The sequence below is a fragment of the Taudactylus pleione genome, unplaced genomic scaffold, assembly GCF_031769625.1.
Source record: "Taudactylus pleione unplaced genomic scaffold, aTauple2 ptg000497l, whole genome shotgun sequence".
Taxonomy (NCBI): domain Eukaryota; kingdom Metazoa; phylum Chordata; class Amphibia; order Anura; family Myobatrachidae; genus Taudactylus; species Taudactylus pleione.
The window spans coordinates 2,907,032-2,934,618 of record NW_028284899.1 but is presented as its reverse complement, the minus strand read 5'-3'; the positions used below and the strand labels follow the sequence as shown (position 1 = coordinate 2,934,618).

The 27,587-nt window shown below is 43.2% G+C and overlaps 1 protein-coding gene across 2 annotated transcripts; it reads left to right on the top strand.

Moving 5' to 3' along the window:
• Nucleotides 1-1,576: 1,576 nt before the first annotated feature.
• On the top strand, nucleotides 1,577-9,182 carry LOC148502445 (bone marrow proteoglycan-like). Of its 2 annotated transcripts, none has more exons than XM_088449831.1 (6): nucleotides 1,577-1,631; nucleotides 1,709-1,768; nucleotides 2,736-2,980; nucleotides 6,862-6,996; nucleotides 7,948-8,053; nucleotides 9,045-9,182. In XM_088449831.1, exons 2-6 carry the CDS (start codon nucleotides 1,714-1,716, stop codon nucleotides 9,101-9,103), a joined length of 600 nt encoding a protein of 199 aa, XP_088305957.1. In that variant the 5' UTR covers nucleotides 1,577-1,631; nucleotides 1,709-1,713; the 3' UTR covers nucleotides 9,104-9,182. The 2 variants fall into 2 exon arrangements, with proteins under 2 accessions (XP_088305957.1, XP_088305956.1); XM_088449830.1 differs by having other exon boundaries at nucleotides 1,579-1,631; nucleotides 1,712-1,768.
• The last annotated feature ends 18,405 nt before the right edge of the window (nucleotides 9,183-27,587 follow it).

Genomic DNA, 27,587 nt, shown 5'->3' with positions numbered 1-27,587 from the left:
TAAGCCCTGCCCCCTGCACGGAGACCCGCGATCGCCGCGGGTATTCTCATTCTGCCCACTTCACTAGGAAGTGGGCAGAATGCGGGAGAAATGCCTACCCTTCCGGGGGTGCGGGGGGTTACCCGTAAAATCGTGAGCCTCCCGCGAAAACCGGGAGGGTAGGCATGTATGCTTGCACCACATGGCATATTGAGATTAGATGTATAAGGACACATCTGTATCTCATGCACCAGGGATAGTGCTGGTTGCACAGAAAATGATGATGGCTATTTAACCAAGCACATGGATAGGGGTAATCAGTGGCGTAAGTTCACCACAGACGCCCGGAGGCAAGCTATAATTTGGTGCCCCCTAAAACAAAAGGGACATTAAATATGGTGCATATCTATCTATCTATCTATCTATCTATCTATCTATCTATCTATCTATCTATCTATCTAGCAATCTAAATATCTATCACATATGCACAAAAACACAAATATAGAATAGCCTTAAGTGGAGTGAATATATTGTGGGCAATGGAGGAGGTGCCCCTTCAGTGCTGGAGCCCGGCGGCAGGCGCCTCCATTGTCTCCCATAGTTCTGCCCCTGGGGGTAATAGTGGTAAACCACAAATACAGTGGTAATGCTGGTGTTAATAGCAGTGATCAAAGGTAATGCAGTGGTGGCTATTACAGCTGGTATCTCACCTTGAGGAGCATCTACTCAGTACTGTAACACACTACAGAGAAAAATGGCTGCAGTAACACATCAGGTCAGAGGTTGGACCTCCCTGCAGACTTTGGGTACTAGTGTTCAGCATGTATGTACAGTGCTGTAGCGCACAGCTCTCTAACATGTAAAACTCAGCTGGGGCTGTTTATGAGTGAAAGGGGCCCATTTGCAGTCAGCGTGTGAGCCCTCCTTCTCTTACTGACACAGTCATCGAATAGACACTATGACACAGTATACTGAGCATGCGCAGATCTTCAGGAAAATGGAGCAGGCATCATTTTCGGGACGCAGTCAGGAAGCTGACGGTCACAATGCCGACCACCGGCTTTCCGACTGCCAAATCCCGGCAAGGCACTAATGACAGGCTTCGATATCCCGACGCCTGTCGTTAGACCTGCCCCGGGAGCCTGACATCCGGCATACCGATCGAAGGTAAGCCGGGCGCCGGGCGTGGAGAGCCGTTTAGGTTAGGGGCTCCCGGGGGGGATTTATGGTTTTTTTCAACTTTCATGTCTCTGGATGATTACATATTATACACCATCATTTTATTGTGTTTTGATTTAATTTGTTAGATCTGCTCCCTTTCACACTGTATGTTTCCAATGCATTCACAGCTATATAAAATTGGAAATATAAAGAGTTTTTTATCATGCATGCACAAGAACAAACTCTACTTAGATGGAAGAATGACAGTTCAAGTCGTTGCACTTGGGTAATATAGGTGTGTGATGATAAATACCATTTGCATCACTTTTAGTGCAATTTCCATGGTCTATCTACACTGTGGTCTAATACATGTAAAACCACAACTTCCTAAAATCAGGGTATAAAGAGGAGAATACAGAACACTGGAGACTGCAGACACCTGAAGGACCTCCAGAATTGTGAAGGCACAAAGGGTTCAATTCTCTGAAAAGGTAAAAAAACCAAAGTTACAGGTCAGTGTGAAAACCACAGAGAAGAACATGAAATGATGACGATTTATTTTCCCCAGCAGACATGATCCGTCTTCTGCTGCTGCTCCTGGTGGGGACCATCTATGCTCAGGAACGTGGTGAGATGACAATTTACACAATCTCCCTGTATTACAGGGTGTTTCGCTTATTGATCATATTTGTGTTTGACAGATGTTTTACTTATTAATATTTCATAATTCTCTATGGGGCCAAACTCAACAAGTGGAGCCTGTAATGTGTTGTCAGAATGGTGTGGAAACACTGGTAATTGAGACACATTGCAGGTACAATATTGCTTCGTCTGCCTGGCATACCCGCCATACCACCCCTAACCTAGAGGTGCCCAGTAAAAGGAGCAAAGTGGCTGTGTTGTAATTTTCTATGATGTGTGCAGATTCCAGCCCATCACATATAAATGAAATGTCCCCTAATTGTGTTTTATTCACATGGACCTTTTAGTAAGTGTACTGTTAAATAATTACCAAATAGAGCAACATAAGGGAAATAGGTTTGCATGAAATGGGTTAAACAAATATATCTACTGTTCTCAGTTACGTATGTTCAGTTGCGATTTCCCTTACCAAAACTGACAGGGGGTTTGCCATTTAAACAATAAAATTGTCTGCTCCAAAAGCTGCTGCCAGGGATTGATCATTACCGGGGAAGGGTTAGTTATGACTCTATGTGATTGACAGATGCCCCTGATTAAGCTGCCCCCAAACTACTGCGTTAGCTAGCTCCCATTGGCTAGTTTTGGCCAATTGGAGCTATCTGGCACAGGGGTCTGGGAGCGGACTAATCCGGCATGCCTGTCAAGCACACAGACACCCAGCTGATCCCCAGTGAGTTTGTCGATCCCCAGCAGCAGCCTTTGGAGCTGACTTAGTCTTATTGTTTAAACAGCGACCCCCCTGGCAGTTTGGTAAGGGCTGCATACCCCACCTTGCAACCGCCAATGCTTATGTTTCTTTTCTCTAAGTAATAGTGGCAGAAAGATAGCTATCTAGTTAGTGATTTTGAAAAAAAAATGTTTTCACCAGTTCTTAATGCTTTATTTTTTTTTAGATGCTTGTGATCATGGTGCATTAGCAGAACCAGCTGCTCAGGGTGACTCAGAAGAGACCGCTTGCCCAGACAGCCAAGAGAATGGAAGTGACATGGTAGATCGCCTGCAGACCTACGACCAAAGTAAATGCCACTTGCATAAATGTCACAATGTCACAATGGAGATGAAGAAAGGCATCTGCCCTGACAAAGGGACCTGCTCCTACCGTGTTTTCAACTGTTTGAGGAACTTCTGGACGGCTCAGGTTTGTGGAATCATTGAGTGTATTCTAGTGGATGGAAGCTTAGGTATTTGCAGCATTTTGTATCATTTAGCTGCTGATTATCTAGGGCTCTATCCATGTAGAACAGTGGTGTCAAACTCGTTCCCTACAGTTGCTGTTGGACTACATATCCCAGCATGCCCTGCCACAGTTTTAGCATGCCCTAATAGCAAAACTCTGGCAGTGCATGCTGGGATGTGTAGTTCCACTGCAACTGAAGGGCCCGAGTTTGACACCACTGATGTAGAACATGAAGTGGCTACTGGAAAATATCACTATATGTCGCATCATATCTATGCAATATATATTAGTAATGTTTTGTAGCCGTTCATATTAAACTTATCTGTCCAGCAACGTCCTCTGATAAATGTCCCCTCCATGATCCCGGGAAGCAGCTTGAAAACAGATATATTGAGAGTCTTATATGTCTTCTTCTCATGCCCAGGCAGGATACTGGGTCTCATTCAGACCCGGTCGCAAGCGCTGAGCGCTCGCAAACGGGTCGATGTTTAGGCCCTGCGCACGCGCAGCAAGCCGCACAGCGAGTGCGCAAGCCCCGGAGCGAGAGTGAAATTCTCTCGCTCCGGAGCTCACTACAAAAGGGGCGGCTGTCGATGTTGAGCGACAGCTCGCCCCATTTTTTGTAGGTGGGGCGGGGAGGTGGCTACACAAACGGAGGCGTTCCTGACGGAACGCCTGCCGTTTTGTGGGCGGCCGCACTGACATCAGCAGTGATGTCAGTGGGGAGCTTCCTGCTCGATCAGAGCAGGAAGCTCCCTGGGGCTTGCGGTTGCCGAGACCCAACCTTAGGGTCTCGTCGCAAGCCCCGATGGTCGCGATGGTCTTCACCATCGCGACCATCAACCTGGTCGGTCGCTAAAGCTGTGGGTGGTAACCCACAGCTTAGCTAGCGACCAGGAGGCCGCACTAAAAAATACAAGCGGCCACCCACATTCAGAACGAGCTCTCGTTTCTTGCGAGCGCCTCTGAATGAGGACCACTGTGCTTAAGGGGCAGAGCGTTGGGGAATGAACAGGAGCAGTGAGCTACAGAGGGACGATTCAGCTCATTTCTCTATCTCTAGATGGCGAAATGCAATTGAGAAGTGAAACAGAAACAATAAGTTTCCAGTTTTCTATGAACCCCCCTCCCCACGATTCACTCACTAATGAGCAGCAAAGCTGGAGAAATCTCAGACTTCTCCATGGTATACCCCTTCTTGTGCAACAGGAGGCAGTGAATTTTCTGAGGTGTTTTGTGAAACAGGGCTTTTCACTGCTGCATGGCCAGACCCCCTACTGTAGTTTAATAAGAAAGAAAAACATTGAGGGGTTTATGTATTAATCCTTGGAGAGCGATAAAGTACCAATCAATCAGCTCGTAACTGTCACTTTACAGACTGTGGGGACTATTTACTAAGCAGTGTTAGGAGACAGAGTGAAAAGTGATAAGGTGCCATCCAATCAGCTCCTAACTGCCATCTCACAGGCTGTGTTTGAAAAATGACAGCTGGGAGCTGATTGGCTGGCATCTTATCACTTTTCACTCTGTCTCCTAACACTGCTTAGTAAATAGACCCCTTTGTTTTAAAAATGACAGTTCTGAGCTGATTGGTTGGTACTTTGTCTCTCTTCACGTTATCTCACTCCAAGGCTTAGTACATCTCCTCCTGATTCATTTTGTTATTTTGGTGATAATATATAAATGAAACTAAAAGCAGGGCTGTAACTAGGGTGGTGCGACATGTGTCATGGCACAGGGCACTGCAGGGCAGGGGGCGCTGACCGTCAATTTTCTGTTTACTATTATTTTCACTTGTAGATTCCTCTTCTTCTATACCTTCCACATGAGACTTTGGCCCTTTTTTGGGTGCGCTTCTTATGTTCCTGTTTGAAAAATAGGGGGGGGGGGAAGGCACCTTCTGGCGCAAGGCACCAAAAATTCTAGTCATGGCTCTGACTAAAAGCAATCCATATACAGTATAGGTGATAATAAAAACAGTCATTGCATTCAAAATGGCTCCTCACCTCCATTATACAAAGTTAACTCAGGTACTGTTTTAAAAATATCACTGGCTATTGCCACCCTCAAGGCACCCTAACGATCCAGGGTTTAAGGATGATTATGCTCGTGCCCTGGTGACTTAATTAGTTCCTAAGTCAATTTTGATTTAACCATCTGGGCTCAACCATGGATATCCTTAAAACCTGGACTGTTAGGGTGCCTTGAGGACCCAATTTGGGAACCTCTGCCCTAAGGGATCACTTTGCGGCGACACAGGAGATTCCTGGTTTTATAAGCACTTATACTGTAAATAATTTTTATTGAGGATGGAAAAGAGAAGCTTTGTAATTCCTACTCCTTACACTGAGCACTTAAACTGCTTTGTGACAGTGAGGGGTCTATTTACTAAGCAGTGTTAGGAGACAGAGTGAAAAGTGATAAGAAAGTCATAAGGTGCCAGCCAATCAGCTCCCAACTGTCATTTTTCAAACACAGCCTGTGAGATGGCAGTTGGAAGCTGATTGGCTGGCACCTTATCACTTTCTTATCACTTTTAATTATGCAAACTGGTTCATCTACAAGCATATTGCATATAGCATATTCAATGTTACTATGGGCATAATTACCATAGGTGCAAAGGCACTTTACTAGAGGAGGGGGCCCGTGTGCTGTCTCCAATCAGGCCCCCTCCTCTCCGGCGGCACAGTAGACTCTGGCATTGTGTGGGAACTCCTGGATCCAGGGGCCCGTGTGCATGTAAAAGGGGAGCAGCTGCTATGGGGCCCAGAGCTGATGGGGGCCATTTCCTTGTCAAAGTTACATACAGTACGTTATATACATTTTTCACCATTGGGTGGTACATAGGGGCTCTAATAAATTTTAAATACCTAGTTATGCCTCTGGCTGCACCTCAAAGCTACCAGCCCTGATACGATATGTGCTATTGTATGTCACATATTTACAGTGGAGGAAGCTAATTTTGTATTTAATTATTTTGCCTAATCAATATTCTGTCTATAAATTCAACAAGAACTTGGTAAAGGACCACAGAAGTATGACCGTAGCGAATTCACCTAGCTTCCCGATAAAGCGCACTAATCTGCGGCAAGATGGTATCACTTGCAGGGTGCAGCATTTTGCCCCTGTCAATTGCAGGTAGACAAACATAAGTGTGCATTAAATATTGGTCATAAAGATATATAGTCCTGAAATGGATGGAAGTTACATTTTGATGGTTTCGATGTTCCCACCCTGCGCAAAACTAGGACACAATGGTTTACATGGGAGTCTCCAGAGACAGTGATGTGGGTGTTCACCTTCAATTGTGTTTAGTGGACAAGCAATAGCACTTAAACTAGCAGACCTGAAGCTTTTGTGGTTAATGTATGAAGCAGTAATGGGGAAGTGGACCTGTGGAGAAATTGCTCATAGCAACCAATAGCGTCTACCTATAATTTTATAGAATGTATTTTATGTGCGATCCTACACATATGCACAAACTGACAAGCAGCAGGGGCTGCAGGCCTTAGAAGCCAGATAGGGCTACCGTTATAGCAGGAGAGAGGCTTCTCATTGGAAGCGTTCTCTGCTAATTGCAGTCAAGAATGTGATTAGCTGGCTGTGATTAGCAGGGAGCGCTTCTAGTAGGAAACCACTGGCACTGCTAGGCAGTCCCAGCGTGTGTCAGATATTACTGGTGGGGAAGAGCTACAGTTCTGCAGCCTCTAGGTAAAATCCGCCACTAGATTTGGGCTACATTTGTGCTCTTTGTAAATGTTTTGACGTGAACATGTAAATGTTACTGATGGGGTGTAACGTTGATCTGAAATATTAATGACGCTTTTTTATTACCTCAATAGCATACCTGCAGATGTTGGAGAGGGAATCTAAGTTCTCTACACAACGCGTGGGCTAACAGCAATCTTCGATGTCTGGCAAAGCGTACATGCGCAAATCAGAGTTACGCATGGATCGGAGTGTATAAAGCCAACAACGTAAGTAGCGTAGAATGACTGCTTTTATCCTAGATGCAATCACAAGCCGGAGGTCCGTGCTACAGCCACACACCCACATATTGTATTTAGGAAGTTAAAACTAACTACTATAGAAAGGATTGTAACCTACAGAATTTTTTATCAGACTTGTTTTCCAGAGGTAAATACTACAGTATATGTATATTGTAAGGTGGCAGAGTAACAGGACCACACTCTCCTGGAGTAAAAAGATGACACACAGCAGAATACAGTCCAGGAAACAGAGAAAACAGAGCTGACCCTTACCAATTTGGTGCCCTAGGCAAGATTGTGGATGTTGCCCCCTAGCAGATAATCCCACCACCAAGTTTAGTGTTTATACGCAAATGCCAAAAACAAGACATTGGTTTATGACATATTGGTAAAGAAACACTTGCTAAACACATAAAACCACATAAAATATACAACTACAGTATACATATAAAGGAACCCAAAAGCAATATAATTACATACCACAGAACTATACAATATAGATTACCCTAAACAGTGGACGACCCTTCCAAAGTCAACAAGTGCTCACGTCAAGACAACCTCTTCCAGCCCCATGTAGTAAAACTCTGTCTCACTGATAAACCCTCTAGTGCCTTTGTAGCCATTACAATGTCTTCACATTCATTTGTGTTTCCGGTAGGGGTCTATTTACTAAGCCTTGGATGGAGATAACGTGAACGGGGATAAAGTCCCAACCAATCAGCTCCTAGCTGTCATTTTTCGAACACAGCCTGTGACATGGCAGTTAGGAGCTGATTGGGTGAGACTTTATCTCCATTCACCTTATCTCCATCTAAGGCTTAGTAGATAGACTCAGTTTCATCCAAGAATCATGTACTAGTTTTTACACACTGTACTTGTAGTAGGAAATACAATGGGAAATCTATTTACCTACATTTTTATTTCTCCTCCATTGTTTAGTGTGTGGGATACCAAAATGTAGATGGGAGCAGGTTGGACTTCACCAACTGGGCTTGTGGACAGAACCACCGCTATGGAACATGGTGCACTGCAGTCAATTTGTCAAGTAAGTGAAAGGGAATATTATAGGCATACATAGATATATACTGGGAAAGGTAAAATTGCATAAGACAGAAATGACAATAATAAAAAATTGCTGCCAAGTGACCAAATTAAAAATAAAAATTTTGATCAATGGTCAAACAAAGTTACATATTTAAAAATGTTTAACAATAGTGTAGAGTAATATACAGTATTATGAATTCAACTTTGTGTAATTTGCCCTTTTTGGCACTTATATATGGCTTTTGTCATTTTAGTAATTTATATTTTATCCTTTCCTATATTATTTTTATTTCTTTTTTTCCCCATTTGTTTTGCTTTTATTCCTGAAGAGAAACTGGATGATTGTTCTAAACATAAGGTAGTTTAAACCACTAGGATGTGAGCTGGCAAGAGACCTGATCACTTGATTTAGCCTGCCTATGGTGTGGCAGGGGTGTGTCTGTGTTAAACTTGGGCCAAAGCCTCTTTGTTCTAGTTTTCCCACCCTCCCTTCCTTATAGTTTTTGTTGGTTAGTGGTTTATCGGTTGGAAAGAACGGCAGCTCTCCAGTCGGGTTGACTCATTAAATTTTGGGTGCTCTCCCTTCATTGACTGATTAGCTGGCTGACCACCCTGACAGGGGCAGCATCAAAACCCAAATGGATGGATAGTCAAGTTAGAAGGTTGATTGGATCCCTTTGATGTGTTATAGCTCTATTACAGTTAAGCTGTGCACCTTGAGCGGTACAGTGTCTGCCTTCAACTCATGTTGTTGGTTGAATATCTAACAGTTGAACAGTTGAATATCTAACAGTTTTTTTCTGCCAAGTTTGTGTCTGTGTCATAATTAATTATTGTTATTATTATATTTGTTAAGTGATTTGCTCAAATGAGACACTTCATCCGATAGAAGGTTTAAGTACTTTGACAACTGCAGTGAAACCTGTTTGAAATAGATGCGTCGATACAATCTGCTCTGACACTAACACCCCTCTCTTGTTCTCTTCTATCAGCCGGCCAGTGGCACTCTGTCAGCTGCTATGCTCAACTGCCCTTCGTTTGCAACGTCTGAAAATCAGCCATATCCCTGATGTCCCTTTAAGCTTTGATGCACCGAGGAAAAGCTTGTTAACAGTAATAAATCAATAAATCACAATGCAATTTAAATTATGGTGGCTTATGTAGTTATTGTGCACGAAACATGTTTACATATATAACAGCGGCCTTACACGGAAATTCATGCCCTATTTATACATAGGATTTTCAATTAAAAAAAACACATGGATATCCTTTATTCTGTACCATCAATATCCACTTTCTGCATTTATGAACATGTTAATCCAGGGTGACCACTGAATTTTCATAGCCCAATGAAAAAGACATTGATAAGGTGCCACAAGAGGTCCATAGCATTCCTGCATATTGATTAGCAAATATATAATGTATCAGTGGCATCACAAGGAGGGTGTGGGGGGCGGTACACACCCGGGTGTCACCCGCCAAGGGGTGACACCAAGGTGCAGACTCTACCTCACTGACAGAAGCCGGGTGCTGCACTATAGCATTAAGTGCAGCATTCGGCTCCTCTCACTGACGGAGCCGGCCGGCACTCCACACAGGGACCTCCTGCCCCCTCAAGTAATAGGCACGGGGGGTTTGGGATGCATGATCACACTCCTTTCTGTGTGGTCATGCCCCCTTTTGTTCCTCCCCGCACCAGGTGACACTGCGGGGAGGGACGCCACTGCAATGTATATCAACTATATTACGAACACATACATGAAGAAATAATTTCAATATGCAGGAATTTACCTAATTCAGAATCCTTCCCACATAACTATTGTAAATGTGAATATAAATAATATACTGAAGCCATTCTAGCTGCCTCATTACACCTATTTCCTATTCAAGTGCAGCTAAACTTATAGCAGTGATTCTACCAGGCCTCCCTATGGGGGAGATGTATCAGGACTTTCTAAACGGGACAATGGGAGTAGTTTCCTAAAGCAACCAATCAGGTTCTAGCTATCATTTATCAACTACATTCCATAAATAGCGCACCGGCACCGCGATGGGGACCCGGTTCACACCAAGTTTCGCGAACCTCTATACGGGCCGCCTTGAGGAGCGGCTCATTTAGGGAGGGAGATTCAGTGCGAACCTGGTCCTCTATCGACATTTTATAGATTATTTATTTTTCATTTGGGATGGTGATGAGGATTCTGTTTTTGAGTTTATAATGTATTTGATTTCTAATGAATATGGTCTCACATTCACGAGCACTTGTCACGATATCAAGGTGGATATTGTGGATATTGTGGATAATTGTATACAGACCATCACTTTTCGTAAGGAAGTAGACACATACAACTATATTGATTACCATAGCAATCATAATAAGAAACGGTTAACTAATATTCCTTCCTGACAGTTGTGACGAATTCGTCATAACTTCTTGAGTAAGGAGACTTATGAGGAACAAGCTGGTGTCTTGATGGAAGCTTTCAGGGAGAATAAGTACCCGGAAACAGTACTACAAAGTGCTGTGAAGTTAGTATCAGATCTAAATTTACCTGTTTACGTTGAAGAATTATTGGATCCTGAACGTAAACAGATAAATAGGAACAAAAGTAAAAATCATATTGATAAATCTAACACTTTTGTCTGTAAATATAATAGTTGTGCACTACGAATTAAGAATATTTTTGATCAGAACCTTAGGATACTACACATGGATCCTCTCCTGAAGCCCGATTTGGAATTAAGTTCGAGGGTTATCTTTAAAAGGTCGAACAATCTAAAGAATATTTTAGCCCAGAGCTTCTTTAAGAATAAAAACATATCCAATAAACAAAGTACTGTGAGTAATATTTTGAGTTTAGCCCAAAAACAACTGGATGCTTCACATGTAATTTTATCGGACATAGGACTATGGAGCTGATTCAGGTCCACCCATTGTAGTGCCCCCAGTAGTAGTCCCCCCCTTGTAGTGCCCCTAGTAGTAGTCCCCCCCTTGTAGTGCCGCTAGTAGTAGTCCCCCCCTTGTAGTGCCCCCATTAGTGGTCCCCTTGTAGTGCCCCCAGTAGTGGTCCACCCCTTGTAGTGCGCAGAGTAGTGGTCCACCCTCAGTAGTGCCCCCAGTAGTCCCCCCCAGTAGACACACACGTAATAAAAATACAAAATAAAACACTTACCTCTGAATCTCCGCTCCTGCTCCGACTGCCACCATCCACTCCTTCATCTGTCCACCCGGGCCTGGACGCTCTTCATTATGGGAGAGACATCATGACGTCTCTCCCATTACCCACTGCAGGAGCCAGAAGATGGAGCTCATGAGTGAGCTCCAGCCCGGCTCCGGCAGTGGGCGCAGCAGCCAATGAGAGTCTGAAAGACTCTCATTGGCTGCTAATTAAAACAAACACACAGCTGCTGGAGCCAGCGGCTGTGTGCTTGTCACCATGTAGAGCTGACCGAACTCCGTCCGGTCAGCACTACACGCGAGGTGAAGCTGTGTCACAGAGACACAGACTGCCCGCGGCCCGCATGGTCGCAGCCGAGGCGGCAGCACCTGCCACTATGTGGTGCCCTACTCGGCTGCATACCAGGGGATCACGGAAGGGGGGGTTCGCTAGTAACGGGGGGGGGGCTGGCGGACAGTGCATTAAAAAAAAAATAACATTTAATCACTGGCCGTGGTTGCAGGGGGCTGGAGGGCCCATTGAAGCTTTGGGCCCTTGGGCAACTGCCCTAAAAGCCCAATGGAAGAGACAGCCCTGGTGACAGGGGCAGTCCACTAGAAACGGGGGAGTGGAGGTGCGAACACAGGCGTGCCTGAGTGTCTCAACGCCGTTTCAGAGGCGTGCATAATTAAAAGGCAGCATCATAGGATACGTCACATGGTTGTATTTCCCACTGAAGTGATCGCAGTGCTTGCGGCAGAGTATAGTCAACCTCAAGCGCTGGTTTCATGCACTTCCAGGTGGTGACCTGCGCAAGTGGGCGTCTTATGAATTGCTGGTGGGCATCTGCATACACAAAGTAATCGCAAGCCAAGACATAGTGGGCGTGCTAATGCCTTTTTTTTTTTAAACGTGTGTTTATTCGTTTTTTCAAATAGAAATAACATATATCCAATATATCAGATATAAATGTTAGAAAAAGGAAAAAACTTTTGCATTCGTTCTTTAGTCAAAACCAAATACAATAATCATCTGTCTAGATTACATATACATTCCAACATGTAGACCATAAACAAATATATTGTAAGTATACAATATAGGGGAGACAATCAACACGGGAGAGAAGTTTAGGCTAAGGAAAACAAAGTCAAAAACAAAGAAGGAAAATACTGATCATAGTCAAAACAGGTCTTATCAGGTTTCCTGGGTTTCTTCATTTGGAATTGACTGAGCATTTAGGTCCAATTGTCGGAGTAGGAACCATTCTGTATTTTCAAAAATTTTAAACACTTTAGTTTGTAGCTCTGGGTCTAGTGTGTCTATAAAGACTCCCCATCTGCGATAGAAACGTCGAATCCCATTCTCTACTTCTGGGATAGAGGAGTACCGATCAAAATACATTAATTGAAATAGGGCTTGTTTCACCTCGGAGACAGAAGGTTTGGATCTAAAAATCCAGTGTCTTAAAATCACTTTTTTTTGCCACTGTTACTACAATAGTGAGAAATGGGATTAGATGTGTTTTAATAGGCGGTCCAGAGGTCCAGGAGGTAAAGTTGGCAAACAAGAGTGCTATTGGGTCTAATTTGTTGATATATGAAATCAGCTTGTTCCAAAATTTCTTTATCACCCCGCATTCCCAGAAACAGTGTATAAATGTTGCTCTGGGGTGAGTACATTTCTTACAGACTCCAGTTTCCGAGGGAACCATAAAGGAACGTTGGTGAGGAGCAATGTATGCTCTGTTAATAACCTTGATATGTATTTCTTGTAATGATGAAGAGTTTAAAATCCGTAGTGTGATATTACCGAGTGAATTCGCATTGCGAATTCAGGCAATATCACAGGGATTTACTATAAATCCCTTGCAGGGACAGAGCTTATGATAAAGCTCTGTCCCTGCGGATCCCATCCGCACTCTAGTCGCGGTATTTTCGGAAAAAATACCGCGACTAAGAGCCCGTGCATGCACCGACCCACCGTTGCAGCTACCCCCCACCGATGCTAAGCCCCGCCCCCCGCGATCGTGGACCCCCGCGACCCCCCCTCCCTTCATTACACTTACCTGCATCCTCCTGGCCTCCGGTGATCTTCTCCGGGCTTCCCGATCAGGTGATCTCCCATACTGCACTGGGGCCCGATCACCTGATGACCGGGCAGCAGTACACTGTGGGAGACTAGCTGACCGGAGAGGAGCCATCACCGGAGGCCCGATCACCGGTCCCTGGATTCAGGTAAGTAAAAAAAAAATTTAACATTTTTTTTTTTCTTTTTTTTACAGCAATCAGCTTGCGGTCTGTTTAGACCACATAGCTGATTACTGGTAGCGGCTCCCGGCTCTGCTCTCCCCATTAGAGCACAGTGGGAGCCCGGTAACCGGGGGAGACCCTGGATAACGCCACCTCCAGGTGGCGTTATTATCACAGGGCTTCCCCCGGTATTTTTTTACAATTTATTTTTAGTAACTAAGGTCGGATCACATTTCCCATTACAATTATGGGAAATGCGATCTGCTTTACTAAAAATAAGTGATACCTAGGGGTTGGAGTAGAATTTTACTAATTCTACTCCATTTGCCCTGTAATAACTACAGGTGAAACTAAAATAATGTGAAAAGGGTGTGAAAACACCCTTTTTCACTTTATTTTAGTAAAAATAATGTTAATAAATAGAGCCCTTAGTGTGTTATCAAGCTTATGAAGAAAAACATTTTCAGATTCAACAACAGCCAGGTCTGAGCTCCATGTTTCTACTGATTTACTCCATATTTTAGGAAATGCAGCGGTAATCAATTCTTTGTATAGACTATCAATCTTATAGGCCTTTTTAGTCACAAGCCCTATCAATGTCATCAGGAAGTCTGGACTCCCCGGGAACCCGAAGGGGGCCGGTATCGATTGTACAAAGTGTTTGATCTGGAGAAAACTGAATAAATAAGATTGAGGAATATCAATCTTGCATCTCAAATCCGAAAATGTGAATAATTTATCCCCAGGGTCGAACACATCTGCTGTCGAACGTATTCCCTTACTCCTCAGTCGAAGGAAGGTCGCGTTTTCCATAGCTGGTATAAATTGTTGGTTTCCCCAAAAAGGGATATAGTCTGAATGTCTGGGATTTCGTTTAAAGGTTTTATTAATCACCCACCATGCTAAATAAGTGTCGTGAAACATTATATTTTGTAGAATATTCAGGGGTATACTTTTCTTGGGAGAATGTAATAAGGCTCCCGGTGAATAAGGAGTTAAGAGGGCACAATCTATGGGGTAGCATGTATAGACGTTGCGGTTAAGTAGCAAATGTAGAATATACCTGAAATGAATAGCGTTAGTAAAATGAGTCAAATCAGGAAAATTTAGACCACCTTGAATTCTCAAGGATCGTAATTTATGAAACGCTATCCTAGGCTTCTTTTTGGACCATATAAATCTACTAAACAGTTTTGAGAGAAGAGTAGTATCTGTTCTAGTTAACCTAATTGAGAGCATTTGGAGAACATATGAAACTTTTGGGAAGATGACAGTTTTTATTAATGCTACCCTTCCCAATAACGAGAGAGGTAATAGCATCCATCTGTCTAACATATTACTTATTGTTTGAATTATAGGGGAATAATTTAGAGAGTATAACCTGGAAAGTTTTGCCGGGATCTGGATTCCCAAATATTTAATTTGGGTCGACAAAATTTTAAATTGTGTTAGCGAGGGGTCTTGCGATATAGAGTGTATGTCACCTGAAATAACGAATAACTCTGATTTGGAAACATTTATTTTGTTCCCTGAAAATATACCAAAATCCGAGATTATGGACATAATTATGGGGAGAGTTATGGATGGAGACGACAGAAAAAGCAGCATGTCGTCTGCAAAAAGGGCAACCCTCAGATCAATGTTACCCACCAGTATACCCCTAAACATGGGAGAGTTACGTAATGTAATTGCGAGTGGCTCAAGAGCAATAGCGAACAACAATGGCGAGAGTGGACAACCTTGCCGAGTCCCTCTTTTAATCTGAAAAGGGTTTGATAAATACCCGCCACAAGCAATTTGAGAGCTAGGATTGGTATAAAGTGTATTAAGTATTCCTATGAATTTGTCCCCAAATCCAAATCTCCTCAAAGTTTCATATAGATGAGGCCAAAAGACCATATCAAGGCCTTCTCGGTGTCCAATGATAATATTGCCTTATCTAATAGATCTTTCGAGGAATTAGCAGCCAGAATAGTTGACTCTGCGGATGTTAACCACCGAGTGTTTGCCAGCTATGAAACCAGTTTGGTCTTCGTGGATCACTGAGGGCAGCACCTGTTTTAAACGCTCCGCGATTATCTTAGTCAGGATTTTGTAGTCTAAGTTTAGAAGCGATATAGGTCTATAAGAACCTGGATCACTTAAGTCCCGATCCGGCTTTGGTAATACTTTGAGTATAGCTGAATTAAAATGGGTGGGCATAAGATCAAAATGTAATATATGGTTTAACGCTCTTGTAAGTGACGGGTAAATCTTTTTATTTAGAATGTGATAATAGTCCGCCGATAAGCCATCAGGTCCCGGGGCCTTATCTTTTTTCATAGCTTGGATAGTTTTCTCCACTTCCAGTTCAGTTATAGGGGCTGTCAAAAGGTCAACAAAGGTCGGGGAAATCTGTGGGACAGGCAGATCTTTCCAAAATCTATTAGACTCTCCCGGGGAACTGAGACCCAAGTTATCAGAATATAATTTCTCGGAAAATGCCCTCATCAGCTCCACCACCTCAGCCCCATTCGAGGTAACAGACCCATTGGGAAGCCGGAGAGGGTGTATCAGTGAAGGGGGCCTACTGCCATTAAGTAGGTTAGTTAATAACTTGCCTGACTTGTTCCCAAATCTGTGAAATCTGTGATTTTTTTAAAAAGAATATCTACTCTCCATTTTAGTAAGGATACCTTCAAAGTGGGTCTTAGCTTTCAAATATTCATTTTTAAGCTGGGGAGACGGAGCAGAAGAGTACGTCTGGTAAGCATTAGTAAGGGACTGTTGGGCCTCTATAAATTCTTTGGCTATTTGTTTCTTATGCAAAATAGTGTAAGAGATAATGAAACCTTTAAGTACTGAATTTGAAGCTTGCCAGAATAAAGATGGGTCTGTTTCCATATGTTCTGAGTTGTTTATTCTATAGTCTTCCCATGCTGCTTCCAATTTTGCTCTAAATTTCAGGGATTGAGCTAGATATGATGGGAATTTCCAATCTGATTTCATATCAAACCATATCAAAGCATGGTCTGAAATGGCAATCGACTCCATCTCTGTTTGTATTATCTTGGGAAGTAAAGAGGCTGAGGTCAGAAGATAGTCTATCCTCGAGAGAGATCCGTGCGCTGCTGAAAGGCAGGAGTAAGATTTCTCTAAAGGATGGAACACTCTCCACACATCTATCAAGTTGAGACTAGAAGCAAAAGAGGGTACCCCAAATTTTGGCGGTTTGCGCATCCTCCCAGCTGTACCCAGAGAGTCCAGACCCCCCGAAGATATCAAATTGAAGTCTCCACACACTATTATGGAGTCTCCCTGAAAGGGGCTAAGCAGCGCTGTGAGTTGCTGCATGAAAGGCCTCGAGTAAGTGTTTGGGGCATATACATTACAAAGGATATATTTTCTCCCTGCTAATAAAATCTCACAAAGAAGATATCTACCCTCTGGATCACTTTTCGTGGATATTAATTGAATCTGCAAATGTTGCTTGACAAGGATAAGGACCCCCCTAGCTTTGGAGTTATAGGGTGCTGAAGCTAGGACCTTCCATTTTAGTGTATTTAATTTTTCTATCTCCGAGGGAACCAAATGAGATTCTTGTATAAAAACCAAATCGACTTTTAATTTATTTAAATATAAAAGTATTTTTTTCCCTTTCTGGGGTGATTTAAAACCTCCGACGTTCCAGGAACCTATCCTACATTCCGAACCCATAGATCAATAAAAAATAAAATATGACATATCTTCTCCTTCGCATCAAAATAAACATAAAAAATTAGGGATGAACAAGAGGAAAGGGAAAGACACCAACAGGGGAAACAAAAGGTAAAATTCCAAATAATGAAGAAAACAGCAAGACTATGCAGTAAAAGCAATATCACATTTTGGGATACCGGAACCGGTGCAAAGTAGCACCAGCTGCGATATAGACTTCCTAAATTTGAAACAGAATTATAACTGAACATAATATAGACGTTCAAGCTCCTAACCGGACCCGACATTGACATAATAAAGACATCAAGTGGAGCACCCCCGTCTCGCCCAAATAGAAAGATATCAACAACATGGGCCATTCTTAAACAAAGTGAGGGTTAAGATATAAATGACCTCCTCTTTTTTTTTTTTTTTTTTATATATTAATCTATATATCATGTGCATTCCCTCCCACCCCACCGCATACATCTAAAGAAATCAAAATAGCGTAACATTGTGGAAATAACATTGTAGATCATATCACGTATAAAATACAGTTATGTGATCCATACGACCTGCCACTGGGGACCTATAACCAGATTCCACAGCCAGGATTTCCTGGAGTCACTTTTGTAGAGAATCAAGGTTAAGATTATGACAAAAGTCATTCTCCATCATCCTGAGAAGAGGATCGTCTTTCTTTATTCTTTCCTTGCAAGAAGATTTCTGCCTCGGACACAGACGTAAAATCTTTAAACGACATCCCATCAAACAGGCGCAGGCGAGCAGGGTAAAGTAGGGCGAATTTCTTGCCGTCTTTTGCCAGTCTGGAGCATAATGCAGAGAAATTCTTGATAAATCAGCGGAATAATCCTGGAAAATAAATAGCTTGTTGGCTTCCCAGGTCAGATTTCTCTGCTTTTGGTATGCCGACCAAATCGCTTCCTTATGTAGGTATTTAAGGCATCTGAATATGACCACACGTGGACGCATCACCTCGTCTGTGCATTGGGGATCTATTCTGTGTGTGCGTTCTATGATTAATCCCTGACACGCATCTTGAATGTTTAGCAATGAGGGGAGAGTGTTACAAATGAAGTCATATAGCCCAGGTCCTTTAACTGATTCCGGAAGACCTACTATACGGAGGTTATTCCTCCTCGACCTATTTTCAAGGTCATCCATTTTGTTCCAGAGATGGTGACGTGATTTCTCCATTTCTCCCACAGATTTTTTTAAGGTTAGCTGCATCGTGGAAAATCTCTCCCAGCCTCTGTTCAGTGTGAAGAACTCTATGGGTTAGCTGAGATATCTGTTCTTTAATGTCAGCAGTCTGGGCTTGCAGTAATGGACCCATCACCTCTCTTACAGCGTGGACCAGGGCACTGTATGGGACAGAAGTGTCTCCAGCAGCATGGTGCTCAGTGCCATTAGTGTTTTGTAAAAAGGCAGTGTGCTCTGAAGGATATTGCCGGCTCTCTGTTGTTTGCGTGGAGGGACCATCTGTAGTCTCCGTTTCTCTAGTGTCCCCAATAAGAGGAGCCCCACAATCCGGGAGTGCAGAGGCGTTGCCCGCAGCAGCCGGCGCCATGTAAGTGTCCAGCGTGCGGCGATCTGCGCACTGTTTTTGAGTTTTCCCCGGCACGGGCGGCATGAGGGGTCTTCTCCCGTATGCCCGGCGTTGCACCTTATGCTGAGAGGGCAAGACGCGGCTGCAGAGAGGCTAAATTATAGCTGTGTAAGCGGTGATTGTCGGGGGGATACGGAGCCCCGCTCTAATCAGCGTCCGCTCATGCCCAAGCCAGAACCGGAAGTGCTCCTAGGTTCTTTAATGCTAAGGATTCAGATAAAATGTTTCCAATCAAATCATTTATAAATTGTAACAGTACATACATACATTGTTTATCTGTTTTAATGTTCATGTAAATTAAAATACATTGGACCTTAGGGTTAGGTTCTGTGAACACAGGAGGAACATCCTTAACGGTTATGATAAACACAGTGTCTCTAGTTCATTCAAAGAATCCTGTAGGTCAGAGGTTCCCAACGCGGTCCTCAAGGTTCCCCAACAATTCAGGTTTTAGAGATATCCATGGTTTAGCACAGGTGGTTATATCAAATTGACTTTGGTACTAATTAAATCACTTGTGCTCAACCATGGATATCGCTAAAACCTGAACTGTTGGGGAGCCTTGAGGACTGTGATTGGGAACCTGTGCTGTAGGTTTAAAGATTGTGGGGATTGAATTTATTACCGCGACTCCGAGAGGGGATGATAGATTCCGTAAACTCTGAACTAGGGAAGCTTATTGGATACATACATAACATACATTATGGCCAGAGGATCTTAATGAAACAATAGAAATTGATTTTTAAACTATAAGTGATTAAAGATGAACTCTCTTTATATTGATTCCTGATTCTAAACATGTTTAGTTCTAATACAGGTTAGGATATGCTAATAATAATTTAAGACTCAAAATGGTCCTGTACTTATAATCTGAGTGGGCGATTGTGGGTAAATATATCATCAGTCTATTGTTATTAATTTTATTTTAAAGTTTTATTATTTTTTTTTTATTTACATATTTTTTATTATTATGATTATTATTAATTTTACATTGAGAGGTCCTGTGCCCTTCCTGATAATAGATATATGTTTTGTCAGAGAAAGGGTTAAATTTGTCAGCATAAAGGTTAGTTATGATGGGCCTTTAGAGTATGGGTTAATGGAATATGTGGGGTATATGTAATTATTGTGATTTAATAAAATATGGATTGATTTATGGGCAGCACAGATGGTGTAATGGTTAGCATTACTGCCTCTCAGCACTGAGGTTGTGGGTTCATTTCCCATTACGGCCCTAACTGTGTGGAGTTTATGAGAGGTTATTAATATGAAACGTTAACTTCACTGTCGAAGTTAACGTTTCATATCGGAGTTTTTACCTGCGTTAAAGTATCGGGCGCGCTCCCGCTTATCCCCATATTCAGTATGAAATTAACGAAAACAAGATCCTCCGAAGTTGGATTTGCGTAAAGTTACGAATTTTTCCTTAAAAAAATTGTAGGACCCCCCTAAAGTTGTAAAAACATGGGGGAACACTATGGGTACCCCTGTTTGAGCCTTTAAATGAAAGTCGGGGATTTAAATAGCTGCAGCAGGTGTTTTTTTCCCGACATTGAAGAAGTGTTGCAGAAGAGCACTTAGGTTATTTTTTTCGTTTTTTTAAGTGGTGCCATCAATTTTGGGGTACATGAAAATGGGTACTAGCATATTTTTAAGTCCCTAAAGTAAGTTTTTAAAAATTCTGCATTTGTGCACCTGCCGCTATAAATCTATTCTACAAAACACCTGCCGCATCCTTGCAGAATAGCCCTGAACCTATTTCCCTATTGTTAAGCAATGTTTTCCCATTTTTTTTTTTCACCCCAATTTTTAATTTTATTTTTTGGGGTGTCTTTTTTTTTGGTTTTTGACACAGTTCTTTTTTAAATGTTATTCCCAGGGGTGCAGGCTATTTTTTTTAAGCCTGCACCCCTAAACCCCAACTCTGCACTTTTTTTCGACACCTATTCAATGGTGAAAAGTTATCACCGTTTTTTATCACAGACTTTTCAAAACTGCGAAAAGTCTTTGAAATTGAATACGGTGTAAAAGTAAAACCTGCGATAATGATATCATACCTCCGATATTAACGCAAAAATTATGTTTTCGCTCCCATATTGAATACCCCTCTATATATTCTCCCTGTGCTTGCGTGGGTTTCCTCCGGGTACTCCGGTTTCCTCCCACACTCCAAAAATATACTGGTAGGTTAATTGGCTCCCAACAAAAATCAACCCTAGTGTGTAACTATGTGCGTGTACATGTGGTAGGGAATATAGAGTGTAAGCTCCACTGGGGCAGGTACTGATGTGAATGGACAAATCTTCTCTGTAAAGCGCTGCGGAATATGTGTGTGCTATATAAATAGTGGTAATAATAATAATTCTCTCTCTAGTATGATTTATTCATATTTGAATTATGCAATGTGGGTTCTATATGATTATTGTGTCATAATTAGGTATAGATGTATTTAAAATGCTTTCTTTAGAGAATATGATTATCATTTGTACATATTAATATTTTTTTATATATTTGTTCTATCCCCAAGGTTGTTGTGGATTTTTATGTTAGCTAATGTTGCAAACACAGATGAATCTATTTGGAATTGATTAATTAGGTGCGTTATAACTATGTTGGTCTTCTTAGGGAGAGTTACTACATTGCCTTTTGAAAAAAACCCTGGGAGAGGGGAGAAACGCGTCAAGTTACACACTGTGGACTGCTTTGCTTGTACATTTGCCTTTGCTACTTGAATACACAATTGTGTGGATTACAGCGGCATTGTTGCCCTCCCAGATCTGTGGGATCTATACCGCTGTAGCACGATTAAAGCCGCAGCAGGGAGTTTCCTACTACACCCCGTGTGTTGTTTGTGGGGCCTGTGTAGACGTTGGACACTCTGTGCTGGGTAGCACATCCTAGCATTCATAAACCTGGCCAGGTCGGGAGCTGCAGTTACGGCGAGACCACATGTCAAATGCCTGAGCGTAAAAGAAGCCAGGATTCGTTACCACCATGTAAGACTCATTGCAGTTACCCACAAGCATTAACGAGTCCGATTATCGGGGGATCTCCTACGGGGTACCTATTACAGCTTCTTCAATTGGAAACTATACACAGTATATTTAAAAGGAAAAAAAAATTGTGCCGGAAGTCTTTTTTGTCTTCATGTGGACAATGGGAATTAAGGGCCTGATTCAGAGCTGAACGCTCTGACCAGAGCACTCGCTCTGAATCAGGGCCCTCCTACCTGTTTTAGGAGCGTCCTCATGGACGCTCGCACAGCTGTGGGTTACCACCCACAGCTTATGCGAGCGTCCATGATGATGGTTGCGATGGTCAAGACCATCGCGACCATCGGGCTTGCGACGGAGACCCTGCGGTAGGGTCTCGCTGCCGCAAGCCGGGTCGGGTCCCCGCCGGGCCCCTCCAGCAAGCCCGGGCCCAGATAATTTGTACCTGCTCCCCCCTCCTCTTGGCGCCCCTGAGTGCAGTCCAATAATCAAATAGGAGAGCCACACCAACTGCCACCCCAAATGCTGCCATACATCACTGGCAGTTGGTGTGGCTCCCCTATTTGATTATTGGACTGCGCTGCAGCCCCACCTCTGAAGCTGCCTCTTGTCCCAGACAATGAGACGTGTCACTTGGGCCATGTTGCTTTGTCACTCAATCACCTGGGTCGAGAGAAAACATTTTACTCCTTTTAAGCCCCTTAGGAGTTACATTTTGAAAAATCCCTGCTTACTGGGAGCTGAAGTTATAGAAGGAATATACTCCCCAAATTTCATGTTTCTAGGTCCAGGGGTTTTGGCTGGGTGTTGATAAATCAACCAATCAGGACATTGCACAGGGGAAGGAAACATTTTACCTCTTTTCACTACCTTAGTAGTAAAAATCCATTCTCAGTGGGTGCTTACGTCATGAAAGCATTATCTTCCCCGAATTTCATGTTTCTAGGTCCAGAGGCTTGGGCTAGGCGTTGATGAGTCATTCAGTCAAGACATTTGTTTTTATATATAAAGGTTAGCAATGTGGATTGGATAGAAAAGCTGCCTTATATATCAGAAACTGGTGACTCCATTATGGCATTTGTGTTACTTTTATATACAGTGCGTCACAGTCTCGCTCATTGTGAGAGATCCTCAAGTCAGACCGCAAAGGTTGGAATTACTGTGTAGAAGCATTTTCAAGTATTTATTAAATGCAAAATAGCAGCAACACCCAGAATGAAATAGCAATCCCCTAAAGAGTTTTAAAAAATATCATTTTAAAATATAAAATTATTTAAAAAATTAAATCAAATTGGATAGTGTCTCTTATAAGAATTAATCAGTAAATAATATACATCAGTTATTAGTCCCAATATGCCGGATATGTCACAGAAAGGGAGAGCAGTGAGAGATAATCACAGTAGAGATTTGCACGTGCTGGTAACAAATGTGACACATATAAACTCTCTGTCGGCAGATGCCGGATTGCTACATACACTGGTATACTTAAAAAAGCTTAACTGTAAAACTTATCTAAAATAAATGACACAACAACTTAATGGCCAATCCTTTTATTGAAACATCAAATTTTTTAATTGTGCATCAAAAAATACGGTGGCAGAAAGATAGAACGACAGTTGAGCAGTGGCCGATCCACTAAGTCCTGATATCAATACAGACTTGCAGGGCCAATGACCTTTCTCAAAAGGCAGGCATGCTTTACTGGGCTCCAACTCCCTTATCATTACCGAGAAGATGCATAGCCCAACAGCCAATGCTGCTGACCCCAGTAGTGTGTAATCAGCCTAAGCAAAAAAATCCACTGGACTGTCCTTCTTTCCCGTTGTAGAACGGATGACTAACAAGGAAAATTAGGGAAGAGAGGGTGGGAAACTAAATAAAAAGAGAGGAGGGGACCCATGTTCAGTCTCCGTGTGGGTCCCCTCTTCTCCGGCAGTACAGTAGACTCTGGCTTTGTGCCAGAGTCTACTGCACATTTGGTGACCTCCGGGAACTTGGCATCCGAGCATTATTCCCAGGGACATCACTACTGTGCATACGTAAAAATCACTGGAAAAATGTCCGCCACGCCATTTTCCTGGTGTTTAAACTCTGCAGAACTGGCCAATGCGGGACACCAGAGAGATAAGTATACTAATTATAGGGGTGTGGTGTGGGCCCCCATGACCCAGGAGTCCATGTCCACCACACACCCTGCACCCATTATAGAGACGCCAATGTGCACCCTGCACCCAAAGACTATATTTACCTCTGCTGGCATTGCAAAAATCACCAGATGCCAAAGATCTGCACATGCAGAGTAGAGTTTAGTACAGCGATAGAGTCTACTTGGAGAGAGAAGTAAGGGGAGCACAGAGACTGCACACAGGCTCTATCCTTTCTTAAGCTGCCCCTGGTCCTGAGCCAGTCTCAGTAAAGCAGGAAGGGGGACACTGAGGTACTGAAAGATCTGGGGGCCAAAACATGGTTGTTGCAAATTATTTTCCAAATCATTTAGATCATCAGTTAATTGCTGCAAAGATTTGGCTTGGTGATCTACTGTGTTTGTAGTGATATAATTGTGTCTTTGGCATCCCTAATCTGCTGCTCTCCTTCTACAGTATGTGTGCAAATTGTGGAGATTTCGTATAGGGATGTTAGTAGTATGAAATTGTCCATCAATAACAAGTTATGGGGCCCATACATCTGCAATGTATTGCCCCAATTCCTCTGTCTGCTGACGCCAATGTTTGGGGAATTATGGAAATCCAACATGTTGGAAATCCTAAAATGATTGGGATTGGAGTCAGGATTTTTAACATGCAGTTTCTTTCTGATCCGCTCACCACCGATGTCCATGAATCAGCATTTTTGATCACTGATCTGCGGAATGGCAGATCAGGGAATCAGATGTACAGTATGGCCCGCATAAGAAAAGTGCTTTGATCCCCAAATCCAATGGCAACGCTACTGGAGCCTGTTGCAAGGAAATGAATATAAAGGTGCGTACACAGTAGACAATAATTCCGACGATATTGCCAATAACGACACATTAATTTTATCGTCCAGTGTGTATGCACTATATCGTTAATGATGCGCACTACTGCGTATTTTTATCGTGGTCTTCTGTCATCTGTATTTGCAGTAAAATGTCATCAATCACGTTAATGACTTGGTGCATATCGTCCAGTGTGTAGGCTATAAACAATGAGCGATGAACGCCTGCCACAGACCGACGAAAGTGCCACAATAAATGGCACTGAAACATTGCCAAGCCACATGCCACCTTAGAGTCTGGTTGAATATGAGTCACTAGGAGTGCTGCACCTTTCTCCCATGTATTATTGAATCCATTGTGTGTGAACATATACAGGAGAGCCGGACCTCCTGTTCTTCTGTGTGTATGTGTATACATATATATATATATGTATATATATTGGTGTCTGTCACTTTAAATTTTAAATGTAGAACTTTTGCTCTGGCTGCAATTTTCAGTGTGTGTTGCCCGTATTCTCCACCACTTGTAATAGGATCGGGGCAGGAGGTCCCTCTCCTGGGGTAGTTGGACACCTCCTAACACAGCAGGAAAACAGCACACCAGTCCAGGGTTTTCGTGCAAGCTAGCCAGAGCTAGTTTTTATTGTGCAGAAATAAAATTAAAATCATAAACATGAATCCAAACCCATCAGGCACTAACTAGACAATAACTTCCCTCTCTCAAAAGTGGTAGAGCCTACTGCCCTTTCCACAAATATAGGCATATGCACATTACTTACAAGAAGTATAACACAGTATCTCTGAACAAGCCTGCCTGCTTGCTCTCCCCAGGTGTGAGACTCTGAGCCATAGCACTAACATGCTATATGAAGCTTTCCCAGCTGCAGACATCGATTAGCCTGCTCTCAGGTAGAAGGCTGGAAAAACCAAACCAGCCCTGTGGATGGAGCCCTCCTTTCACTCTCGCATCCACATCCCCAGGACCCATTATCCGGCTTTTACTCAAAGCCCAAAACTCCAACAAAGCAGATACAGATTTTTCCTGGGATTTAAAAGACACAGGTCAGAAACCTTGGCCAAATGTACATTTCTCTCTCTATATATAAAAATGCATGATCGGAGATACCTTTTGATAATAAAGTTTTCCTTTAGATGGATAAATCCGATAATGTATATCAAAGTAAGTGAAAGATAGTGGTTGGTAAATAGCTGCAATCCTCATCAATCACTATAGAAACAAAAGTTGCTGAGCCAAATTTTTAATGGTGAAAGTTTGTTTCCTTTCATTAGAAGCAAAGTTGCTAATTGTAGCCTGGTATTATTGAAGCGTGATTGCAGTTGCTAGCTAGACAAGTGAGGATATGGTTAGGTTTAAAGTGACCTCTGATGTCACAACCATGTGACTCAGGACAACAGGGGGAGGAGCAAGATTCAGAACAGGGGGCCAAAAGTGTCCCCTCGTGGGCTCCCTTTGCTCGCCACGCTTTACGGTTTATATTCCCCCTCTATGCCCACATGCATAGTAGAACTGGTAGCGGACCGGCCCTGTAGTAGCGGTCATGTGGTCCTTCCTCCAACAACCATGATAGATCAGCCTAGATCAATAGTTCCAGGCTACAATTAGCAACTTTGTTTCTTATGAATGGACTTTCATACCAATTCCCTAAAAAGCAGTTTGCAGGAGGGATCATCAGTGGCTTCTCCCCTTGTAATGCCGCTGAGGAAAGCTGGGTGCAGGGGAAGGCAGGCCCTGAATGTGCTGCGGGCCCCATAGCAACTGCAACCATGGTAGTTACGCCCCTGCTTATTTTCATACTCTAGTATTATCAGATGTATATTGGACAATGATGTTGAAGGTCTCTCAGATGAGCGGTAGAATAAAATATTGGGCAGGACTAAAAATGCTACCCTATGTATCAGATTGCAACAAATTAATTACTATGCCCTGCACAGGGTATACCTCACTGTCCTCTGATTGTTTCTTATGGGCAGGAGTGCACCCTTCATGCATACCACACAACATGACCCTCTCCAAGAGGGACACAATGCTCTAGTCCTGGACTTCCCTGGTAAGAGGTGGGGCTGCAGAGCAGTTCAAAATTCAAATAGGGGAGCCACACCAACTGTCATTTCAACCGCTGCCAAACATCACTGGCTGGGACTCACTGACAGTTGGTGTGGCTCCCCTATTTGAATTTTGGACTGTACTGGAGCCGCCACCAATCATAAATTACCTGGGAAGTCCAGGACCAGAGCATTGTGTCCCTCCTGGAGAGGGTCATGTTGGGAGGTATGCTTCATGTCCTTCCTATATATGATGTGGGAGTGTCCTCCAATACTGGAATTGGTATGATTTACCGCCGGACGCATGTCTGGCAGTTGGAATCCCGACACAAGCATCCCGGCAGCAGTGGAAATCCCGATCGTCCTCAGGTAAGTATTAACTAACCTAATTCTACCCCCTAACCCTCCCTTAGGGGTGCCAAACCCTAACCTATCCCCACAGTACCTAACCCTAATCCCCCTTCTAAGTGCCTAAACCTAACCCCCCTTCCCCGCTGGCTAAACCTAAGTCCCCCGGGGGTGGTGCCTAGCCCTAACCTCTCCCCGAGGGTGCCTAACCCTAACCCCCCCTTCCCCTAGCCTAAACCTAACCTAACCCTAAGTCCCGCCGGGAACCCTAAACCTAACCCTCCCCCCCGCGGCTATCCGCACTCGGCGCCCGGCGTCCCTTCGATTGGGATGCTGGGTGTCGGGCTCCTGGCGTATGTCTAATGACAGGCGGCAGCATATCGACGCCTGTCTAGACCCTTGCCGGAATATGACAACAGGAAGCCGGCTGTCGGGATTAGGT